The 22,011-nt window shown below is 44.6% G+C and overlaps 1 protein-coding gene across 1 annotated transcript in view; it reads left to right on the top strand.

Annotated features, from left to right (window-relative positions):
• The window catches only part of fibcd1b (fibrinogen C domain containing 1b), a 197,597-nt gene that overhangs the window by 36,788 nt on the left and 138,798 nt on the right, over nt 1-22,011 (top strand). Inside the window, exon 2 of the mRNA XM_077231061.1 lies at nt 18,345-18,428. Coding sequence (XP_077087176.1) covers nt 18,345-18,428 — 84 coding nt within the window. The remainder of the gene's footprint in view (nt 1-18,344; nt 18,429-22,011) is intronic.

Here is a 22,011-nt window from a genome sequence, read left to right as displayed (position 1 = left end):
ATCTTTGAAAATCAAAACCTGGATTTTTTTTTATTATTTTTTTATTATACCCTACAAATGCTATGTGAAGGTTTGAAACAGAAAATAGTGGTTTTCATCTTTCCACTTTCTTGGTAAAGAAAACACATTTTTACTCAAATTGGCGATGGAGGGAAAGTCTTTGAAGTTGGAAAGCGGGCTTTGCAGTCAAATCGTTTAAACGAAACTTTGCAGCAAAACTTACTTAGAATTGAGACTCTCAACGGAAAAGAAAAGGAAACTAAGAAAAAGAAAGAAAAGTGAGACGAGTGTAGTTAGATGGCTTGAATGAAGCTGTTTAATGACTCGGTTACTAACGTAACCTCGGTTCCCTGAGAGGAGGGAACGAGTATTGCGTAAGTAGCTTACGCTATGGGAAAACTCCTTTTCTCGAGAATATTGAAGTCTTTATGTAAAACGCATTGCAGCTGCACAGCTGACAGCAATGAACGAAGGAAGCTCGGTCATTGGCTGTGCTGCGGCAACTTGCTCGAACCAATGACGGGGCGACTCTGAATGCGCGACCAATGAGCGCGCTTCGCGCCCGCGCGCGTCAGAGCCCGCCAAGATGGGCGTGGCCAAGAGCTATTTATTGGGCGCCCCGTCATGAGAGTTCTTTAGGTTAAAACGACTGAAGCGAACTAACCAAGCACAAGCACGGCAGCTTACGCAATACTCATTCCCTCCTCTCAGGGAACCGAGGTTACGTTAGTAACCGAGTCGTTCCCTTTCGAGAGGTCTCTCCTATTGCGTAAGTAGCTTACGCTATGGGAACACCATGCAAAACGCCGTGCGTGCTGAACTTCGCCTTATGATAGCCAGAGGCAGGTGCCTGAGCTGAAAAGCAAAGTTATCATCCAACTAGCCGGCAGAGGCGAGCTTTATATGTGGGAAAAATACAGAGCGGCTAGAAGGCGCTCAGTGTGACACAAGCACATACATAATCTAGATACGAACTCGTAGTTCAACTAGTATCATGCTGATAGTACATTGGAATGCAATGTCGGGACCTGTAGGTTGTAGAACCTGATAAATGTGGACGGTGAGGCCCAGCCTGCCGCCGCACAAATATCCTCGATCGGTATCCCGCTCGACCATGCCCAGGAAGAAGCCACACTCCTGGTGGAGTGTGCTTTGACTCCCAAGGGGCATTGAAGTCCCTTAGCTTCATAAGCCAGCGCTATAGCCTCAACTATCCAGTGAGAGATTCTCTGCTTTGAAACGGCGGAACCTTTCGTACGGCCGCCAAAGCATACAAAAAGTTGTTCTGTCTGTCTGAATAGGGCAGAACGCTCCAAAAACACTCAGGGTTGTGTGACGCTGTGATGGCCGCCACATATACTTTGAGCGTGGAGGGGGTGCGGCCCGCCTCCAGAAGCCCTTGTAGAAAAGCGAGTACGTTCGTAATCTCGCATGTCTCAGGGTTCAGGCCCTTGGCATTACACCAGTCACTGAACACTTTCCATTTCTGGGCATATAAGCGTCTCGTGGAGGGCGCCCGCGCCTCAGCGATGGTTTTTAGCGCTCCGCTCGTGAGGTTCCTGGGAACCCGTTGAGGGGCCATGCATGAAGGGCCCACAGATCGGGGCGGGGATGAAATATCATCCCGGTGGCCTGACTGAGGAGGTCTGGCCTCAGTGGAATCGGCCGTGGTGCAGATTGCATTTGTATCAGATCTGGAAACCATGTTTGGTTCTTCCAGAGTGGGGCTATCAGAAGCACTGCGTTTTTCTCCTCTCTGACCCGACTGATGACCTGTGGCAGCATCGCGATCGGGGGAAAGGCATATAAGGGGCGGCTCGGCCAGCTCTGGGCGAGCGCGTCCGTGCTCTTCGTGAAGAAAAGAGAGCAGTGCGCGTTCTCCTTGGAGGCGAAGAGGTCGATCTCCGCTTTGCCAAAGGTTTTCCATAACCACTGAATCGTCAGCGGGTTGAGAGCCCATTCTCCTGGGAGAATCTTGTCTCCGGATAGCATGTCTGCCCCCTGGTTCAGGGCGCCTGGCACATGCGCTGCTCTCAGCGAGCGCAAGTTGTGCTGGGACCATAAAATGAGTCTCCTGGCCATTGAATGCATGGAGCTCGACCTGAGTCCACCCTGGCGATTTATGTACGACACTACCGTCATGTTGTCCGTTCGGACCAGGACGTGTTCGTTTTTTAGATGTGGAAGCAGGGCTCTGAGAGCCAAAGCGACCGCTTTCATCTCCAGACAGTTTATGTGTAGGCGCTTCTCCGGGTTTGACCAAAAGCCGGAGACAGGCCTGCCCTCGTAAAGGGCCCCCCAACCTATTTTGGAGGCATCTGTCGTTATCATCTTTCTCCTTGTGTTCACACCCAGACTCACGCCTGACTGGTACCAGTCGGCGGCTTTCCAGTGCGTCAGGGCTTTTATACAGCCGTGGTTCGCTCTGATTAAAAAGTGGCCCGAACGCCACGCGTGAGTAGGGACGCGGCTCTTGAGCCAGCGTTGGAGAGGGCGCATATGCAACAATCCTAGCTGGAGTACGGCCGATGCTGAGGCCATGAGACCGAGCATCCTCTGAAACCGCTTGACGGGGGCGCGCACGCCCGCCCTGAATGATGTTGCAAGGCGCCGGATGGTGAGCGCGCGCTCTGATGAGAGACGCGCTGTCATTTGCATCGAGTCTAGAACTATTCCCAGGAAAGAAATCCTCTGGCTGGGAGATAGTATGCTTTTTGCAAAATTGATTCTTAGACCCAGGCATTCTAAATGGCTGATAATCCAAGATCTGTGTGTTATTAACTGACTCTCTGATTGTGCTAGGACCAGCCAATCGTCGAGATAATTCAGTATTCGCACTCCCCTTCGTCTCAAGGGGGAAAGTGCTGCGTCCATACATTTCGTGAATGTACGGGGAGCCAGGGACAGGCCGAACGGAAGTACTGTGTACTGGTAAGACTGTCCCTCGAAAGCGAATCTCAGAAACGGCCTGTGATGAGGCGCTATTGGAATGTGAAACTAAGCATCTTTCAGATCCACTGAGAGAAACCAATCTCCTGGGCGTACTTGCGCGAGGATATGCTTGGTTGTTAACATTCTGAACGAGCGAATCATTAGTGCTTTGTTCAGGTGTCTGAGATCTAGGATGGGGCGGAGACCGCCATCCTTTTTCGGGACGAGAAAATAGCGGCTGTAAAAACCTCCCTCGCTCATAGAGGGGGGAACAGTTTCCACAGCGCCCTTTTCTATTAGTTTGCGCACCTCGGTGCGTAGAACATGTGAACACTCCTTTCTCACTTTCGTCTCGACCACAGTCGTAAAACGTGGTGGTCTGCGAGCGAACTGGAGCGAGTATCCGTGCTTTACTATATTCAATACCCATTTCGGCATATCTGGAATGTTTTCCCATGCCGCTGCGTGTACAGATATGGGCTGAATACAGGCTAGGGGCGGGCCGCTGTGACGTAGGGACCCGGCCAGCGAATCGCCTGAGCTCGTAGCTCTCAGAGGCGCGGGCGCGCGCTGAGCAGCTGAGTGAATGGGCGCGTGTGTGCTTACAACAGCGCGCGCTATGTCTGTAAAACTCGCAGCCTGAGCTGGGGTTGTGTTTGATACTGTAAGGACAGTGTTTATAAGTGGGGGTGCATAAACAGTGGTAGGCACACGCGTCACTTTTATAATGTTTCCCGCTTTTACTGGGGATGAATTCATAACTGTGTGAACAGTGCTTGTGTGTAGTGGTGCGTACATGACCGTAGGCACGTGATCTACATTCATGGGGCGCGCAGCCTGAGCTGGGAATGAATTTGGCACTGTTTTGACAGTATCTGGGAATGCACACTTTGTGGACATGTGAACCCTCAGTGACACAGGCAGAAAAATACTCTTTTTGTGTTTTCTGTGCGTCGCCGTAAAAACGGCGTTTGTTTGCAGGTGAGAGAGCTCTGTGACTGGCCCATTGACTGGATGTATGGACATTTCCAGCCGCCTGTAAGGGGACTGGGTAATGTTTGAGCTTTTGCAGATAGAGTGGTCCGGCTTTTGCGAGACACGCACTCTCTCTTCTCATTCCTGTGGCTAGGACGGCTTTCGAGGCTCAGGGTTCAGCACAATCTTGGGCCGAGGACCCCGTCGCTCAGGAGGCGGCTTGCGGTTGTGGGAGCGCGAGCGGCGTCGAGCGTCAGCCTGAGGCGCGGGGTGAGAGGCGGTGGGAGCTGTTCTAGCCCGCTGCGGCTGTGGCGGTCTCTGTCTGCTCTGCGATGAGCTGGAGCGCTTGGGCAGGAAATGGCGCATAGCTTGTGAAGCGTTCTGGGCCTCAGTGAAGCGTTCGGCGAAACCTTTAAACCGCCGGTCCAAACAGCCCGCTGGTGGAGATAGGCGCGTCGAGAAGCGGCGCCTTATCCGCGTCCTTCATCTCCGTCAGAGTCAGCCACAGATGGCGCTCGAGAACAGTCAAATTAGCCATTGCGCGGCCAATAGACTGGGCGGTGGCCTTCGTGGCTCGCAGAGCTATATCAGTTGCGCTGCGTAGGTCCTTAAAGGCTTCGGGTTCGGGGCCAGACTCGTCCATAGAGCGGAGAAGCTTAGCTTGGAACACTTGAAGTACCGCCATTGAGTGAAGCGCTGATGCAGCTTGGCCGGCGGCGGCGTAGGTGCGACCGGCGAGAGCAGAAGTAGTGCGGCAGGGCTTCGAGGGGTGGGAAGCTTTGGCTTTCCATCCGGTGGTGGAGGGCGGGCAGAGATGATTGGCCACGGCCTCCTCGAGGGGCGGCGTTCCCTCGTAGTCTCTTTTCTTCGCGCCGTCCACAGAGGAGAGCGACGAAGAAAAAGAAGGCTTCAGACGCGCAGAGTGGGGGGCTTTCCATGACTTGGTGAGTTCGTCATGAACTTCCGGGAAGAAGGGAGAAGGCCTTTGCCGAGGGGCCTGCTGGCGCCCCTGCAGAAACCACTCATCCAGTCGGCTTCGGGATCGTTTTTCGGGAGAAGACCAATCAAGCCCGAGGTCCTCTACGGCCTTCGAGAGGACACGGATAATCTCCGTATCCATGGTGGAGCCCCCGCTCGTGCTAGCTAGCGTCGACGGGGCGGGGTCGAGAGTGGAGCCCGGCCAGTCGTCCGATGCAGCGTCGATGGACAAGCTGTCATCCATTCCCCCATCGTCCTCGGACGCGCCGAAAGTCACAAGGCCCACCGCTCTGCTAGAGGGGTGTGGGTCCGGCTGGGTGAACTGAACCGGCGGTGGGGAAGGCAAGAGCGGCGGTGAAGCACGCGGAGACTGGCTCGGCGTGACGTCACTGAGTTTTGACAAAAGGAGTTTTCCCATAGCGTAAGCTACTTACGCAATAGGTGAGACCTCTCGAAAGGGAACCCATGTTCTTCTGATCCTGATAATTGATGCAAATGCAATCTGCACCACGGCCGATTCCACTGAGGCCAGACCTCCTCAGTCAGGCCAGCGGGATGATATTTCATCCCCGCCCCGATCTGTGGGCCGGCCCTTCATGCATGGCCCCTCAACGGGTTCCCAGGAACCTCACGAGTGGAGCGCTAAAAACCATCGCTGAGGCGCGGGCGCCCTCCACGAGACGCTTATATGCCCAGAAATGGAAGTGTTCAGTGACTGGTGTAACGCCGAGGGCCTGAACCCTGAAACATGCAAGATTACGAACGTACTCGCTTTTCTACAAGGGCTTCTGGAGGCGGGCCGCACCCCCTCCACGCTCAAAGTATATGTGGCGGCCATCACAGCGTCACACGACCCTGTGATGGAGCGTCCATTGGGAAGAAACGACCTAATCGTCTGGGTCTGGGACCCGATCTGGGACCTAGCTACTGTCCAAGACGCTCTTAAAGTGCCCCCGTTCGAACCACTCCGAACCGTGCACCTTAAGCAGCTCTCGCTCAAAACTGCGCTCTTGCTGGCACTTGCCTCGGTCAAGAGAGTGGGCGATCTGCACGCACTTTCGGCAAGCGTTGCCTGCTTGGAATTCGGACCTAACGACTGCAAGGTCGCCCTCAGGCCAAAACATGGGTATATTCCTAAAGTGCTCACCACTCCCTTCAGAGCACAGGTTATCTCCCTAACTGCGCTATCGTCTCCAGCAGACGAACACGACGCTAACCTACTCTGCCCCGTTAGGGCTCTCAGAGTGTATTTGGAGCGTTCTGCCCTATTCAGACAGACAGAACAACTGTTTGTATGCTTTGGCGGCCGTACGAAGGGTTCCGCCGTTTCAAAGCAGAGAATCTCTCACTGGATAGTTGAGGCTATAGCTCTGGCTTATGAAGCCAAGGGACTTCAATGCCCCTGGGGAGTCAAAGCACACTCCACCAGGAGTGTGGCTTCTTCCTGGGCGTGGTCGAGCGGGATACCGATCGAGGATATTTGTGCGGCGGCAGGCTGGGCCTCACCGTCCACATTTATCAGGTTTTACAACCTACAGGTCCCCACATTGCATTCCAATGTACTATCAGCATGATGCTAGTAGAACTATGAGTTCGTATCTAGATTATGTATGTGCTTGTGTCACACTGATCGCCTTCTAGCCGCTCTTTACTTTTTTCCCACATATAAAGCTCGCCTCTGCCGGCTAGTTGGGTAATAACTTTGCTTTTTAGCTCAGGCACCTGTCTCTGGCTATCATAAGGCGAAGTTCAGCACGCACGGCATTTTGCATGGTGTTCCCATAGTGTAAGCTACTTACGCAATAGGAGAGACCTCTCGAAAGGGAACGACTCGGTTACTAAAGTAACCTCGGTTCCCTGAGAGGAGGGAATGAGTATTGCGTAAGCTGCCGTGCTTGTGCTTGGTTAGTTCGCTTCAGTCGTTTTAACCTAAAGAACTCTCATGACGTGGCGCCCAATATATACCTCTTGGCCACGCCCATCTTGGCGGGCTCTGACGCGGGCGGGCGCGAGGCGCGCTCATTGGTCGCGCATTCAGAGTCGCCCCGTCATTGGTTCGAGCAAGTTGCCGCAGCACAGCCAATGACCGAGCTCCAAACGCACCAGGGTTCGATACAATCAAGTTGAGTGTAAAACCAGACCAACGCTGCGGGGGCCGCCAGGAACAATCGGGCTAAGGCTCGGACCGCAGCAAACGAGCCCAGTGTGAAAGCACCCTGATCCTCAACAAACCCGTCTCCATACTGGCGCGACTCCGATCTTCAACCAGATGGAAGTGGATAATATTCTGATTGTTCCAAAACAAATTTAACTTCTGACCTATAATGTTGCCTGAATCATAATCATACACTGTTCATCATTGGCCAGAGTAGAATTGGCCCCCCGACTGAGCCAGGATTCTCCCAAAGTTTTTTTCTCCATTCTGCCACCTGATGGAATTTTGGTTCCTTTTGTGTTGCCTTTTTCCACATTTTTTTGCCATTGGCTTGGCTTGCTTAGTTGGGGACATTAAATTAAATATTTAATTTAATATTCAAAAATAATATCTGCCTGCATTTACACTATTATACAAGAACTGAACTGAGCTTTTAAACAATCTATATTGTAAAAAGCGCTATATAAAAAAATGTGACTTGACTTGACCAACAGTATCTTTGTGTTGAACATTTATTAAATGGCAGACAAAATTGTTTAACTAGATACAAATAATCTTTTGAGCAAATTTGTATCTTTTTTAATAGTCCCTTAGCAGAGTTTAGAGGTTTTTTTTATCTTTTCACTTGACTCACTAAGTGGGAGATGTCCTTTTCCCTGCATGTCTTGTTCACACTGTACCTATGGATAACTGTGAATTGAAGGTGCAAAAAGGTTCGACTCACTATAGACATAAAGACGACTAGATGACTAGATCCATCCATCCATCCATCCATCCATCCATCTCAAAACGTTAAAAGAATTTAAGTTTGCAACATTTCAAATTGCATGCAACATTCCTATTTTTATACCACATCTCATGCTATTTTAAACATGAACAATTTTGATTTTGCTGTGCCAGCATTCAGTGTTTGTCTTGACATACTTTGACATACTTGACATACCCTGTTTAATATTAATTTATTTCATTCTGTTTAGTTCATTTTAGTCATGCTTCCTCATATTTTGCTTCTTTGCTACCTCAAATGAACTTCAGTTCAAATTCAGGAATTTAAAAGACAATTCAATTCTGAATTATACACAACCATGTTCTATGGAAGACATTTCCAGAACACAAGCTGGTTGATGAACTCGTTTTTTTGCAAATTTACTAATTATTTGTCATCAAATTATATGATTGTGTAGTAAACCACTTATTGAATGGGGCATGGGGCCAAACACAAGAGCCTTTAAATGATAAGACTTGTCTGTATTCACTAACAGAGATAACAAATGTGATTTCCAAAACCTGGGCTTTTCCCTTTCACAGGTGTGAACGTAGTTGAATGTTGTTAACCATCTGTTTTTCTATGAAATGGCCTTGGAGGTGATAGAGGCATATATTACATCAAAGATCCTAATTAAGCTCAAATGTAGCTGAAACCTCATAGGCTGTTATTAACTGTGAGTTATGTGTTGTGTGCTGCATTTATTACTTTTTTTTTTTTTTAAACCTATTAAAACACACCGCATTGCAGCATTGAGCAACAGAGTGTCACCTGTCACAACAGCAATGACGCTTGAAAGCAAGAGGTGTTCTTGTTAAATAATCACATTTTTACATTTAACTGTTCATTTTCAGCAAAATAATCTTGATTTCACGGGAATTGTAGTTAATGAACAATGGTGAGCTCAATTCAGCTTTGAGAAATGCTTTGCTTTTTTTCGAACAGGAAATACCATGTTTACCCCCGTTTCAGTATGTGGTATATTGAATTGGTAAAAAAAATATATATATATATATATATATATATATATATATATATATATATATATATATATATGTGTGTCATAGGGATAAGAGTCTGTTGAAAACAAAGTCTGTGAGCATGCATTCAATTACATATTTTGATATGCCACAAATTGTCAGTTGCGTTGTTGAACAACTGAGAGGCTGAATTACTCACCGTTGCCCAAACATGACACCCTCTTGAGAGAGAGAGATAGATGCGGTCACACACACACACACACACACACACACACACACACACACACACACACACACACACACACACACACACACACACACACACACTGAATTCTAAATTGTTCATTGAATTAAAAAATGTTGATAGATTGTTCTACTTACTTTTTATGTATGTATATACACATATGATGATTCACTATAAAAATTAGAAATGCTTTGTTAAAAAATTGATACAATTGTCATGCCAATAAAGCACATTTTGAATTTAATTAAATTGAGAGAGAATATTTTGATTATTTAGAAGCTTTCATCACAATCTCCATAATCACTACCTTGTAGCTGCTGAAAAAAAATGACACCATTAAGGTCTGTTGTCTTGGTCTAGCTATTTTTCTTCAAAAGACCTACATTTAATGTATGACGCAATGAGGTTATTTTATTTTTAGTGATATGAAACCATAATGTACTCCAAAATCTCTGCCTTCCAATTGGCTCTGGAGAAGCCTAGCCACCCGCATTGCCCTGAAAAGAGTTTCTGATGGCATGTGAATCAACGCACAGCTTTGGAGGTTAGTAGCTACTCTAAAACACACACAAGGCTCTGAGAGTTCTCTAATCCACCCACTGTTAGGTAGGCGTCCTCTTTAATGCTCACTACTGGAGAGAGAAAGTAAGCTGGGATGGATTGGTGAGTGAAAGAGACAGAAGTATGACAGATGGGCGAGAAAAGAACATACATGAAAGGTACAATATTGAAATATAAGGTGACAATTAAGCTTTGTTGTTCAATTGAAAGTGTGAAAGCCTCTTTTCTCACTCATCTTTTATTCAGAGAGCAAGGCTTTGTGTGTTTCCCTTCACTGTTTTCTAAGTGTTTTGAGCCAGTTTAGTCATGTAATTGTCTCCTTGGAAGCATTTTAGGGCTTCCTGTGCATATTAATGGAGTAATTTCATGCTAAGTGTTATATGTGGTCTACAAAAAGACTCTTGAACTCTGTAGACATTTACATTTTTTAATTAAACATTATGCCAAAGATTCCATAGATGCTTTGAAACTTTTTTGTGTGAATGTTTTAAATACACTTTATCTTAAACCTCAAACCTATTTAATTGGGCATTTTAGGGCTTTTCTGTATTTCAATTGATACAGCAGTTTTGAAGCGACAGGAAGTGTGAGGAAAATATAGAGGCAGCATAGGAAAATTACCTGAGTAATAGTTGAACACAGCTCACATACACAGACTCAAACAGGTCAACAGGTCATGTCTACAACAAATGAAACCCTGTTTAAACCTCAAAACAAATCTTTGTCCATACATTTAAAGACATTGTTTGTCCAAACATTTGCTTTGGATATTTTTGGAAAAAAATATAAATGTATGTTAATGTGTAATTCCTGCCTATCTAAGAATTTAGGGGTTAGTTCACCCAAAAATGGACGTTGTCATCACTTAAAGGCACAGTATGTAAGTTTTGCCGCTAGAGGTCGCTTATTCGAAACAATAACAAAGGCGTAGCTTGATAACGCAGTGAAAGAGAATGGAATCATGTGAGTTGTCCCCTTCACCTCCACAACCGATAGAGAGCAATCCGACAGGACTCAAGTAGAAATTATATTCATGGATGAGCTAATGTATTAAAGTTTTATTAACATTACTCTGGTATATAGCAGGGTGGGGCCGAAAGCCGTGGGAGAGGAACAAGGCTGGTGGAGCGAATGTTAATGAGAGAAACCTGTGCGACACACCGACCTCAAGTCCCATGGAGGAACTCCAGAAGAATTTAAAAAGGAATTATGACAGTGAATGGTGAGAGATCAGGCCTGGGACATTTTACGTTGCTATTTTTGTTTATATGCCGCAGTTGGCCGCTGCCACTCCTTTCATTTTGTTGTGTATGTTGATTTTACAATTAAAGTTACGTTTAAAGGAGAAATGAAATGTCCATGTTTTGGCACTGGTAGTAGCTACGAATATTAGAAAAATCACCTTGCCTAAATTTTTATTTTAAAAAGTTGTTAAAACCACAGATATGACAAAATTGTTTTCGTAATTTCTAGCTAACTATCGAGCTTGTGAGTCGCCATTTTGGAGGGACTTCACAGCCTACGTAACAGGGTTGGTTGGTTCTGTTGGTGAGTGAAGAGAGTGAAGTGTTCCTGGACCGGACTGAATACGCACTTGATTTGTAATGGAGGAAGACGAACTTGAAAGACCTGTTGAGCCCGTGTGTCCCATTGCTTATGCATTTGAGCAGATACGGCGTGGGAACCGAGCTAGGGTGACCACCTGGCTATTGCTCTGTTGCAGGTCAGCAGACCTGATTTTGTGGGACACGAGGGAGAGAACTTACTATTATTATACTAGGTGAATAAATATTGATTTTATATTAGATGTCTTTTTGCAGTGATGTTAACATGCTTTAAATTGCTAATAGGCTTCATAAAAATGTTAATGATTGCGCTGACCGGCGCTGTGAACGTCACTAATAATATAAAACTAATTTTAACAGCATGGGTCTATTCAATCTAAATAATGAAGTGAAAATAATAATCCAATCGCTAAAAAGCACATTTCCAAATAAGCACATAAATTCCATTAGGAAAGACTAGAAAGATTAAATGCGTTCTTACCGGATTCAGTGCATCTTGAATTTATATTTTTTGTCTGATCTGGCAGCTTCGAGTAGGGCCTTCTTATTCATTATGTGTCTGTAGAACTCCTGGCAGGTGTAGCTGTAGTTCACTTTCACCAAGAGTTTTTTTTTTTATGAGGTCCACAGTTGCGCGTTTCCTTGTCTCTGTCCACGCAGCGAGAAAACACCCTCTCCATGAACTCGTTGGTGACAGGAATGTTCAAAGCCAAAGATACCAGAGCTTTTTTTTGTTTGTGTGTGTGGTATTTTTTTTCTCAGTGTTTACAACTGCTTATAACTTGCAGGACGCGGGACAAAGCTTCAAATTTCGGGACTACCGAACAGTGGTACGTCGCTATATCGAATAGCTGGTGGTGGTTTGGGGCGAAGAGCGGGTTGGCAACGCTACCTGGTGTCAGTGGCTGTTGTACTGCGATGCCCACCGTGTCAGAGTCCATCATTATGCTGTCAAACGGCTGATCTTGACCATGTATTGCAACCATGGTGTTGACAAGAGACAGGGATATGATGACAGACATTGTGAACAATGTTTCCATGTGCAGTTTGTTAACATATAACGTTAGACGTCGTCTTTTTTTCTGGTACTAATAAACTTCAACTGCTAAACTAGTTAGCATTTGCTAGTTCATGCTTACAGCTGTAAACTAACAATGACTGTACCTAATGTTAGTTGTTAATTGGTTCGACCAGCTTACATGCATCTTTCACTGTTTTACTGAACTCTGCATAGAGCCTTTAAAGCCAACAAACCCGTGACGTCACAGGTTATAATACTGCACAATGGCGGCACCCTTGCCACAAAATATATAACGGTGTCTCTTTTTTCTTTTGATATTTTTGTCATGTTTCTAATATCATTTTTGATTATAGTGGAAATCCATCTTGTAAATCATGTAAACTTGACTGACTGCTTCATTTCCCGTCTGCCTCATTCTTCCCTGAACATTTTTAGAGTTACATACAGGTCGCTTTATGTAAATTAAAATTGTGGGGTTACATACGGTGTTTTACTTCTTCAACACAATCATAGTAAAAATACATTTGAATGTGATGAAAGTTAAGTTATAACATTGCTCTGTGCGTTCACTTGGTGGCTGGTATGAGACACTTGTTGCACATTGCAATATGCTAGATCGATATTAGAATATCATATTAATAAAAGCTCAATGACTTATGTTGATAAATGGCATGCAGTTAATTTTTATATTGTATGGTGGAGAAAATGTTTTACAATCTGTTGATTACAAATATTTATCTTTAGATTAAGCCAGGATTAGGGAATTTGAGTAGCTTTTATAAACTTGACTTAGAAAAAAAAACATTACTGATGTGCTAGAGACGAAACAATGACACAAACATATTTTAAGATGTGTCAGTGCAAGTTGCTTTCAGTTAAGACAGTTCAAACAAGCATTTTAGTCTGGGACTATCTTAAACTTTGTTTGTGAAACCTGGGTTAAATTGAGTGCAAGGTGGATATGACTTCATTAATGTAAGTACACAAGTCAACAAAATATATGCTATAACATTTCTATTTTATGTGATATTATTGTTAATAATATGAAAGAATTGCTGCAAGCTCATTGAAAACAGTGTCATAGCTGTTTCTGAAATTAATAATAATAATAATAATTCATTACATTTATATAGCGCTTTTCAAGGTACTCAAAGCGCTTTACATGGAAGGGGGAATCTCCTCAACCACCACCAATGTGCAGCATCCACCTGGATGATGCGACGGCAGCCATATTGCGCCAGAACGCCCACCACATACCAGCATACTGGTGGAGAGGAGACAGAGTGATGAAGCCAATCAGTACATGGGGATGATTAGGAGGCCATGATTGACAGAGGCCAATGGGCAAATTTGGCCAGGATGCCGGGGTTACACCCCTACTCTTTTTCGAAGGACATCCTGGGATTTTTAATGACCACAGAGAGTCAGGACCTCGATTTAACGTCTCATCCGAAGGACAGTGCTCTTTGACTGTATAGTGTCCCTGTCACTATACTAGGGCGTTAGGACCCACACAGACGACAGGGTGAGCACCCCTTGCTGGCCTCACTAACACCTCTTCCAGCAGCAACCTGGTTTTCTCAGGAGGTCTCCCATCCAGGTACTAACCAGGCTCAGTCCTGCTTAGCTTTAGTGGGCAACCAGTCTTGGGCTACAGGGTGATATGGCTGCTGGCTAAATTTCTACATAGTATTTAACTATCTGTTAGTTTGTCCACCAGGGGAAATCTCAAGTCAATATTCAGTTGTGGCTGCAATCCAAATCAGTTTATCAAGGATAATGTCTGAACTTGTGAAACTATCATTATTGTTAACTGTTTTCTTTATAACCGTTAACTATACATGATTATATCATTAGCTTGAACACATTGGGCCGGAATGCAGGTGTCTGCAGTTCAGCTCGGGACCACCTGTCATTCAATGATTGCCACAGAAATCAGCCCACAGTGGATTAAAGATAACACAGCTAACCACAATTTTGAAACCACATCAAGCGATCATTATTTGAAGCATAATTTTTGACAGAAAATGCATCTCACACACAAATGTAATTCCCCTTTCTCCAACTGTTCATGGTGTTAACAGTTTGTCAATTGTTGCTTACATATTTCCAATAACAGTGTCTTGTATGGATAGAACTGTGTCCTGCATTGTTCCAAAATACAAAGGCTTTTGAAAAGAGGCCCATTGAGTATGTCCCTATATTGGAGTGAAGCTTCTCTTTTTCTTCCAAAGTAAATAAATCTTATTGAGTGCAAGAGAAAACCTGGACAATCCAGTTTACCCATTTATGCTTCAAGATGCCCCTAATTCTTCGCTTCAGAAATCAAAAGATTCAGTTCACACATGCCTGTGGCCTCGGTTGCCCCCACTGTCTCAGTGGTGGATCTTTTTGTGTGTGTTTGTGTATGCTGTCCTTTGCTCGCCCTTCTATCTCATATTTGTAATGGGCATCACTTCACACCCGATAGCATTTGGGGTGGATTAGAGTTGAAGGAGCACCCAACCACACACATACTGTACACACATTTGTTTGTCTATCATGATGGAGACTTTCCATTGACTTCCGTTGTTTTCATACTAAGCTAATGATATTTGTATCTCCTTAACCTTAAAAAATAACCCTTACACAAAAGTAGTTCTGGGCGATATGGCCTAAAAAAAATCACAGATTTTTTCACCAAAAATGTACAATTTAAATTGATTCTTGTGAATTGATTCTGATCTTGATTCAGTATCGATTCCTTTGGATAAATATTAGGTACAGTAGATACATTAATGTGTTGTTAATTGTTCTCCAAAAAAAAAAAAAAAAAATCACCTAATGCTTTAAACATACAAAGCCCTGTCAGCTGGTATTATTATTAAAGGTTAAAAAGAATGTGTTTTTTTATAATAACAACGTTATAATATTTTAATGATTTAGGTAAACATAATAAATATGTAATATAGTTATCATATTTAGCAAAATACTCCTATAGCATTTATTTAAGTCCAACTATGCTATGGTCATTAAATGGTTTTCCTGAGGTAAATGTAACGTTCCGTGTTCTCTAGCTGTTTAATGGACCGCTTTCTGCATTGAAAAATACTGATTGATTGATTTTATTACATTTGGATAAGTTGAACTGTATCTTTCAAATTACCTTGATCATTTGTGTTTATTTACTATTAACTAGTAGTACAGAGTAACAGATCATCGGTTCACATGCCGCTTGAACTGCGATCTGTCAGCGATCTGTCATGTCACATTTACAAGCACCAAAACTGTGTATTTTTTGAATTTCGTAATTAAATTGACAATCTGAGAGCTGAGAATTTGTTTCATATCAATAGTAACCTTCTCTGTCTTGTCTCTCAGTGTCAGTGTCCTCTTTGCTTCACGATTTTTCTCTGCGTGAGAGCGTGTAAAAAGTGACAATTACGTGAGTCTCACGCGGAATGAGTGAGAGTTGGCAGCCCTGCGGATTCAGTTTGTAAATGTGGTAACACTTTAGAATAATGGTCCGTAGTTAACAAGTAGCTATGCAGGAAGTAATAGGTAGTACTGCATTAACACCGAACTTAATACTATTAACTGATATGGAAGCAATATTAACTAAGCAGTAAGTAATATCTAATTTAGTACAAAGGTAGTTCCTTGGTAGGTATTTGATTATTGCTAAAGAAATATATCCTCATTGAGAACTACTTGTGAACTAAAAAAGAATAACCAATTAATTAATAATCACAAAAGTAACGTATCTAAAAAGTGAACAATTGTGTTTTTTTTTTACTCTTAACATGGTCATAACATTTCAGAATCTTCTGCCTCAAATGGGTTCTTTTGGAAACCAGTTTATGAATATTATATTCCCCCAAATACATTACATACGCTACAGGTTGAGATTGTGACTACTACTCTTACAAAAGGATGGAGGTATGTTCTCTGTTTAATTCAAACTTAAACATAGAATAATACTAATAATGATAATTTGTTTAAAATTTTAAATAATTAGGAAGTGATGCTGACATGATTGGATTAGTTCACTATTATGAGCTCTTTTGAGTGTCAGTTCAATAGGTCTCAGACTCCAACGACCTACCTTTATGTTACAGTAGCCGCCTGAGGAGGACTTCTCTTTAGGATATAAACATTGATGTTCTCTTGTCAAAAACAATTTGCATCCTTAATGAAGAAATTGGCTGCATTTATGTTGCGATAATCGCAAAATCACATCTTCCAGATTACAATGTTTGTTTGAATATTACTAGTGCCTCACAGAAATGTATGCCTGTAGCCTACAGTATGTGTCAAATATAAAATTAAATAACTTGTATTACTTGTGAAAAACATGCTAACTCCTCACTAATTACTCAAGCGTTACCATGTCATCCCGCAGGAACTAATAGTGATGTGGCCCATTATTTTAAAGTGTAAAACATGCTAACTCCTCACTAATTACTCAAGTGTTACCTTGTCATCCCGCAAGAACTACTAGTGATGTGGCCCATTATTTTAAAGCGTAAAACATGCTAACTCCTCACTAATTACTCAAGCGTTACCTTGTCATGGTACGGTACGGTACTGCTCGCTTCGGCTCGCTTTAAATGGTACCACCTCTGTTGAGGTTCCAAGCGTACCGTACCGATACTAAAATGTGATGTGAAAACACTGCAGTTCACTGATTGATCAGACAGACAGAATCGTCACTACCAGCATCATTGTATTTGCGAGACATCAAACCCGCTGGATTTAAATAGCCAATAACAGCCACCGCTGTAGCACCTGTTTTAAAACTTGCTTGACTTGCTTTAAGAAAAAAAACTTCCAAAAAAAAGAAATGGCTGAATCGTGGTCAGTGGACGAGAAGTGCAGACGTTCCTCTTGTTGGTTGCAGAGGAGCGGATAAACTATAACGATCAGTCATAATCCCACCCACTTTGAAGCGGTACTAACTGCAGTGGAAAAGCAACCGAGCTAAAGCGAACCGAGACGTGCTGCGCCGAGCCGAGACGTACCACGCAGTGGAAAAGCGAAGCGAGCCGAACCGTGCCGCACCGAGCCGAACCGTACTGAGCCGTACCGAGCCGTACCATGCAGTGGAAAAGCGCCATATCTCTCTCTTCATAACCGGCGGTATCCATGCTTCATGTGAAAGTTATTGGGTGTTTACTATACATGGTTATGATAGGAGAAGAAATATTGGATAACTTCACAGACATGGTTAGTTAGTGATTATGACACTAGTCTCATGTTAACAGTTATAACGTCATGTGGCTACACTTTTGAAATTGTGTATTTTGACATTTTATTCTGTTTAGGGTTGGTGAGTGCCTTGCTGTAAACACTATTTAGTATTTTGTTTTCACAGGGTTGACATTTTTTGGGTAATTGTGTTGAGTCACTACCCAGTTTACATCCAAATTGTGATGTATTTCAGTGAGAAAAATACAGATATTCAATGAGGTAAAAATGAAATATTTTAGATTTTATTTTAAGATTTTATCCATTGTGAATTGCTTTAATTATAGCATGTTTCTCTATAGGTGGCTGGATAGGAGGGATTGGAAAATAAGAAAGTCTAAACATAAGTACAAAAAATAACATACACAATTGAATTGTTTGGTTGAACACACTGAATCTGTAAGAGTGATTGGAAAACAGGACCATCTGTTGAGCTTCTGAAAGTGTCATTACAGAGAGCACCTTCCAGGCCTTCCTAATGTCTCAGTGATCTGATTTTGTTACTATATAGCGAATAGCTAATGTAATATTGTTATTGCCTGGGACATAAAAAAGAAAATCTGATGATATGGTTATGAAAGTGTATATGTGACCTTATGTGTTTGCAAGATAAGAGGAGCTATATTTCTGAAAGGGCATTATTAGGGCAAATGGATGAATCTCATGCCACACACACACAGGTTTGTTTGAGTATAGGGAGAACATCTCATATATTTCCATCTTATAAACCTAACCCTCACAGAATCCTGTGCACAACATTAGATTAAAAATACAACCTTGATTTGACTTCTGATTACAGAAGTCGGTTGTCATGATATTTCACTATATTAGTGAATACATCTGGCCTTCACAAGTTTAGCCAAACCAGTACACACACATACCAAATGCCAAAGAAAAACCTATCTTTATTTAGTTTTATGTTTGTTTGTTTGTTTGATGCAGACATTCTGTGAGTATGTTTCCAACTCCTCTCAGCGCAAACATCGCTGGTCAGACTTAAACACAGTCAGACAAACACCGCCCAAGGTAAGGGCTTCAATCTCTCACACCATTATAGATTATTAGTTCCTGGAACTACTGGAGCATATAAAGTGGGGTATAAACGTCTGAGTAGAGAATTTGTTGTTTTTATTGTATGATTGTGCATTGGTTGTGTATATTTTGTAATATGTTAATCTGTGCATTGATTGTGTAGTGCGTTTTTTTCGTGTGTATTTTGTAATATGTTAATCTGTGCATTGATTGTGTAGTGCGTTTTTTTCGTGTTATGTATTTTCTGTGGACCCCAGGAAGGATGGATCTTGTTGCATTAGCTAATGGGGATCCTAATAAATCAAATCAAATCAAATGTTCAGTTAGTAATCCCTCTTCGCCATGCACTTACAGTAGTGATCAATGAATATAAAATGGTGGATTGAATCTTGGAAAGGATTTTACTATATTACACCTAGCGTTTCATATGTAAACCTTTCATGTCTGTCTTTTAGAATTGCATATTTGTGATTGTACTGGTAAGCAGTCAGTCAATATAAGACTCGCAAACTCACATTTGACTTATACTCTGCATTTCATTATTCTTCCCTGCGTGTCAGCCCTCCTATATGGATTCATTTATGATCTTATATCTACAGAAGTGTTGTTGCATTCTGAATATTTTATGCAAAATATTTGTTTTTGTTTTTGCAGAAACACCCTGCATCTGTCTGAGCGTTACAATTAAATTCAAGTGAATGCACCAATGTGTGGGAAAACAGATGTGTTGTTGGTGTTTGTGTTTAGAATAACACGTGTATGTGTCTATGAGTGAGAGAGTTTTGGAAAAGCGACTAATGAGAGATAGTTGTTGCAATTTTCACTCAATAAAATACTACAAGCTAAAATAGCTATCAATCTACTGAGGCTCTGCTGGAAAGAATCAGCAATATAACATGGAATAGAAAACAGTCATAATGATGGTTAATATGCAGGGAAATTGGCTCATACTGTATAGTCCAACCATCAATACTGCTTTCAATCTTTTGAGAGTTTGAGGTATAAATCTCTTTTTAGCAGTTTTTCATCTAGATGAAACGTCTCGGTTACATATGTAACCCTCGTTCCCTGAGTAGGGAACGGAGACGTTACGTCGGATGACGACGAATGGGGGTTTCGCCTAGAAAGCCAATCATCTTCGTGTATTATAAAACGAGCCAATGGCGATGAAATGCCATGGGTCTGCGGAATTTGCATAGCGTAACTCCGCCCCACCTCGTGGGTATAAAAGGAGGACGCTCGGCAACATGCAGATATGTCTTCGCTGAGGAGCCGAGACTGAACTCAGGCGTCTACCCAGCGGTACAGCGGAAGTGGCAGGGAGACGTAACGTCTCCGTTCCCTACTCAGGGAACGAGGGTTACATATGTAACCGAGACGTTCCCTTTCGTAGTCACTCCGAGTTACGTCGGATGACGACGAATGGGGGTCCCCGTGAAATCACGCCACCTTCACAGCTGTCTTCCAGTGCCCTGCGAAAGTCTGATCCCCCTGTCGTGATACTGGCACAGACGAAGGAGTCCTACTTAACACAGGAATACCAAGGTACACTGGGAAGCATATCTCAGAGGAGATATGCCGCAGCATGCCTACCCGCAGGGAGGACTTAAGATACGCATATGGCCGGAGGGCTACATATGGAGGAACACTGGAGTGACCAGCCCGAGGGGTGGCAACTTTCAACTCCAGGAGGGCAAGGTGGCTTGCCAAGGGAAAGACACATGCTCAAGGAGGCTTACAGCGGAAATACACATGTGGGGGTTACTGGGGGAGGAACCATGCACACGGAGGCACCTAGCCGACGCCCAGGCAATAGACACTGGCGCCAGCATCAACAGTGCTGGAGGAACTCAGGGCTTCAGTGAGGAAGGCTCACCTGAGGAATAATCGCACGTATCCAGTCCGTGGAGTGGAAAGGCGAGCAAGCGAAGACACCTGAGCGGGTCCAGTACTAGCTGACTGAAGCGAGTACACGAGAGGACACAGGCTCTACTCGGAGATTATAGAATCTGGCGAATGTTTTGGGTGTCGCCCAGCCTGCAGCTCTACAAATGTCTGCCAGCGAGGCGCCATGCGCTAGAGCCCAAGAGGAAGCCACACTCCGGGTGGAGTGGGCTGTCACACCAAGGGGGCACGGTCGGCCTTGCTGTTGGTAAGCCAAAGCAATGGCGTCCACTATCCAGTGAGACAACCTCTGCTTTGAGAGAGCCTTTCCCTTCAGTCTCCCACCATAACAGACAAAGAGCTGGTCTGAGGTCCTGAAACACTGCGTTCTGTCTACGTAAGCGCGGAGAGCGCGTACTGGACAGAGCAGTGCCAAGGCTGGGTCTGCCTCCTCCCGGGGCAGCGCTTGCAGGTTCACCACCTGGTCCCGGAAGGGAGTGGTGGGAACCTTGGGCACATATCCAGGCCGGGGTCTCAGGATCACGTGAGAGTGACCGGGCCCGAATTCCAGGCACGCTTCGTCAACGGAGAATGCGTGCAGGTCCCCTACCCTCTTGATGGAGGCCAATGCAACCAGGAGCGCTGTCTTCATAGACAGGAACTTAAGCTCCACTGATTGCAGGGGCTCAAAGGGAGCCCTCTGCAGGGCATTTAAGACCACTGAGAGGTCCCAAGAGGGAACGAGAGGAGGGCGAGGAGGATTTAGTCTCCTCGCTCCTCTCAGGAACCTGACGATCAGGTCGTGCTTCCCCAGAGACTTACCTTGAACTGCTTCGTGATATGCGGCGATAGCGGCCACATACACCTTCAGGGTGGAGGGAGACAGCCTTCGCTCCAACCCCTCTTGCAGGAAGGAAAGCACGACAGAGATCGAGCATTTCCTGGGGTCTTCTCGACGAGAAGAGCACCAGTTGACGAAGAGGTTCCACTTCAACGCATAGACATGTCTCGTGGACGATGCTCTAGCGGAAGTGATGGTAGCCGCCACCGCAGGTGGCAGGGTACTCAAACCTGCCTCGTCCCGTCCAGGAGCCACACGTGGAGCCTCCAGAGATCGGGTCGAGGGTGCCAAAGGGTGCCCCGTCTCTGAGATAGGAGATCCTTCCTCAGAGGAATTGGCCAAGGAGGTGTTGTCGCGAGGAGCACCAGTTCGGAGAACCAGGTCCGGGTGGGCCAATACGGCGCAACCAGAATGAGCTGCTCCTCGTCCTCCTTGATCTTGCACAAGGTCTGTGCGAGAAGGCTCACTGGGGGAAACGCATACTTGCGTAGGCTCCGCGGCCAGCTGTGCGCCAGTGCATCCGTGCCGAGAGAGCCCTCGGTCAGGGAATAGAACAGGGCGCAATGGGTCGAGTCGTGAGAGGCAAACAGATCTATCTGTGCGTCCCCGAACTGGTCCCAAATCAGCTGAACCGACTGGGGATGGAGTCTCCATTCGCTGGAGATGGGCCGAAACCGTGACAGCTCGTCGGCTGCAAAGTTCCGATCTCCCGGAATGTAGATAGCACGAAGGGACCTCAGGTGCTTCTGACTCCATAAGAGGAGGAGGCGTGCGAGTTGCGACATACGGCGGGAGCGTAGACCACCCTGACGGTTGATGTACGCTACAGTCGCGGTATTGTCTGAACGGACT

The sequence above is a fragment of the Siphateles boraxobius genome, unplaced genomic scaffold (genome assembly GCF_051911475.1).
Source record: "Siphateles boraxobius isolate OS27281-9 unplaced genomic scaffold, OSU_SipBor_1 16, whole genome shotgun sequence".
Classification (NCBI taxonomy): Eukaryota; Metazoa; Chordata; class Actinopteri; order Cypriniformes; family Leuciscidae; genus Siphateles; species Siphateles boraxobius.
This window is presented reverse-complemented; position numbering and strand designations above follow the sequence as displayed.